Source organism: Triticum aestivum, chromosome 1A (genome assembly GCF_018294505.1).
Source record: "Triticum aestivum cultivar Chinese Spring chromosome 1A, IWGSC CS RefSeq v2.1, whole genome shotgun sequence".
Taxonomy (NCBI): domain Eukaryota; kingdom Viridiplantae; phylum Streptophyta; class Magnoliopsida; order Poales; family Poaceae; genus Triticum; species Triticum aestivum.
Window position 1 is genome coordinate 554,428,716 of NC_057794.1, and position 2,937 is coordinate 554,431,652.

The window sequence follows — 2,937 nt, forward strand, 5'->3', positions numbered from 1 at the left end:
ATATAGCTCTCAAGAGCATCTAATTAATTAAACCATACATTGAAACTATGTAAAACATTTCAATGCGAAAACAAATGCGATCATAATCGCAACCAAGGTAACAATTGATCCAACGGCATAATGATACCAAGCCTCGGTATGAATGACATATTTTCTAATCTTTCTAATCTTCATGCGCATTGCATCCATCTTGATCTTGTGATCATCGATGACATCCGCAACATGCAACTCCAATATCATCTTCTCCTCCTCAATTTTTTTTATTTTTTCCTTCAACAAATTGTTTTCTTCTTCAACTAAATTTAACCTCTCGACAATAGGGTCGGTTGGCATTTCCGATTCACATACATCCTACATAAATAAAATCTATGTCACGTTGGTCGGCATAATTTTCATAAATAATAAATGAACCAATAGTTATAAAGATAATATATATACCACATCCGAATCATAGACAGGATGAGGGCCGACGGGGGCGGATACCAAAACCATCGCACTATATAAGATGCAATAATAAAAGTAAGAAAATAATACAAGTATCTATGTAAACATACAAGTAAGAATATTTTTCCTTTCAGAAAGAAGATAAGAACAAGAGGCTCACCACGGTGGTGCCAGCGATGAGCTCGGCGCGGGTGATCAACGGCGGTGAAGACGGGGACGGGGCGTGACGGACTGCTAAACCTAGACAAATATTATGGAAAATGGAGCTTGGAGGTCGAGCTTGGAGAGGAGAAAGCTTAAGTAGTGTGGCTCGGGCATTCCATCGAACACCTTGTGTGCATAGGAGGTGAGCTAGAGCACCACCAAGCCCTCTCCCCCTCTGCCAGAGAAAAACAGAGCACTGGGGTGCTCTGCTCGCGAGCGAGGGTTATATATAGGCACCTCATTGGTCCCGGTTGGTGACTTGAGCCGGGACTAAAGGGGAGCCTTTGGTCCCGGTTCAAGCCACCAACCGGGATCAATGGTGGTGGGCCAGGAGCGAGGCCCATTGGTCCCTGTTCATCCCACCAACCGAGACCAAAAGGTCCAGATGAACCGGGACCAATGGCCCACGTGGCCCGGCCGGCCCCCTGGGCTCACGAACTGGGACCAATGCCGACTAATGCCCACATTGGTCCCGGTTCTGGACTGAACCGGGACTAATGGGCTGACCCAGCCTGGACCAAAGCCCTGTTTTCTACTAGTGGGTGAGCATGTCCATCGCTCACCGGTGCGGCGCCTCGAGCCAGGCGAGGAGGCAGGGGCCTTCTATGACGATGGATCTGGATGGATGTGTCTACTTCAAGCCCAGGCGTTTGGCAATGGCGTGCTTGTGCTCCGTCGTCGGTGCTCTTTCCTAAGCCGTTTAGCGTTTTTTGCCTTGGTTCTCAGCGTGTATGGGGTTCCTGGCATTTCTAGCTATGTGGGTTAGCTAGCTTGTTGTATGCCTCTGTGAGCTGCTCCTAGGCGCCTTGTATCTTTGCCGTTTATTTTCTTTCCTTTTAGTTGGAGTGTGGTTGTATTCCGGAGTTGTAATCCTGGCCGGTTGATAGCTTTGTTAATTCAAAGCCGGGCTCTTCTTGAACCTACGTTCCAAAAATAAGATTTCTATACAGGTCCGACGATAATGAATAGCACCACAATGAAAGGAGCAGAGATTTGGAGCATTGACCTCTACCACCTGCAGCATCATGCATTCCATAATGCACAGGGAATTGAGTTGTTGCAGCGTACAAGGTATTCGCAAGCGAATTATCCCACTACAAGAGAAGAGGTCCAGCCACTCCAGGGCGGAAATTCTCGAGAGCAAGAGCCCTAATTCTTCATCGGTAATGCGGACAGAAGATAATTTTAAACATGTCAATCTTCGCAAGTGGCCAAGTGTCAACATGGGATGGACATGGCAATCGAAGATGCGAAGAGTCTGGATTGAAGTTGCAGCTTCCTCGTCTGAGAAAACCGAACACGGGAAGCTGTAGTTTTCCTTCATGAACATAGGCACCCACAAGTCAAGTTCTTTGATCCCAGACTTAACGATGATTTGGAGCCACCTGTCCACGCTGGAGGCTTTGATGTTACTGGAAGAGCCAAGGTCAAGTTTAAGTGTCTCCACCTTAACCCCATTACTGTGATGGTTTTCAAGAATTTGGCCAACTTTGTTGATGATATATGGTTCTCTGTTCTCAAATTTCTTGTCAGTCAACTCGAGTGTATCATCGTTGAGTATAAGTTTTGAATAGCATCTCCAGGAACGTAGAAACCCACGGGACACGCAAGCAACACGAGCAGCGTCTCGCACCAGCAAGAGGGAGTGTATATGGTGTAGGATGTCCTGCAGAACCAAGGACGACAAGTTGCAACAGTTAAATTGTAAGCTAGTAGCTGACGGCAAACACAACAAAATCAGCCCCGGATTAATATAGATTGTTAATTAGTACATGTACTTTGCATCAAGAACTGCAACGATGTGTGCTGAATTACATTGAGAAATTTCTATTACTGCACCAAATTCCTACCCTAGACGCACGCCATGTATTCATGTGCTAGCGCCGTCGAGAATAATTCTAGGCCATCGAGAATATTATACCTGTGGGAGTTCCTCGCAGACAAGTTCTTGTTCCATATTGTGTTGGGCATCTCGAGACATATTGTCTTGTTGTTGGTAGGATGCGCCGTTTGCCTCAGCTGATGAAGCCTTCGGTCGACCATCTGCAATGCAGCGGAGCTGTAAGTCGCAAGTATGTCCCAGTTTTGTTCATGAAACTTGGTTAATAAAAACTATAAGTTCTCTAGAACCAGTTAATAAAAACTTGGTGCAGCCCGGCTATTGAAGAATCGGGGATCAACTGATATTTGCTGAAACTGTTAAACATAGTGCTCTATGGGGAGGAATTCTGAGGTTTGGGGGAAGCTAAACCTTCCAAATAAGAACAAACCTCGCCTAAAGCAGAAGAA

The 2,937-nt window shown here is 45.9% G+C and overlaps 1 protein-coding gene across 1 annotated transcript; it reads right to left on the minus strand.

Moving 5' to 3' along the window:
• Positions 1–1,540: 1,540 nt before the first annotated feature.
• Positions 1,541–2,689, minus strand: LOC123048135 (uncharacterized). Its single transcript, XM_044471324.1, has 2 exons — positions 2,570–2,689; positions 1,541–2,314 (listed from the first exon to the last, which is right to left on the minus strand). Exons 1-2 carry the CDS (start codon positions 2,627–2,629, stop codon positions 1,541–1,543), a joined length of 834 nt encoding a protein of 277 aa, XP_044327259.1. The 5' UTR covers positions 2,630–2,689.
• Between the last annotated feature and the right edge of the window lie 248 nt (positions 2,690–2,937).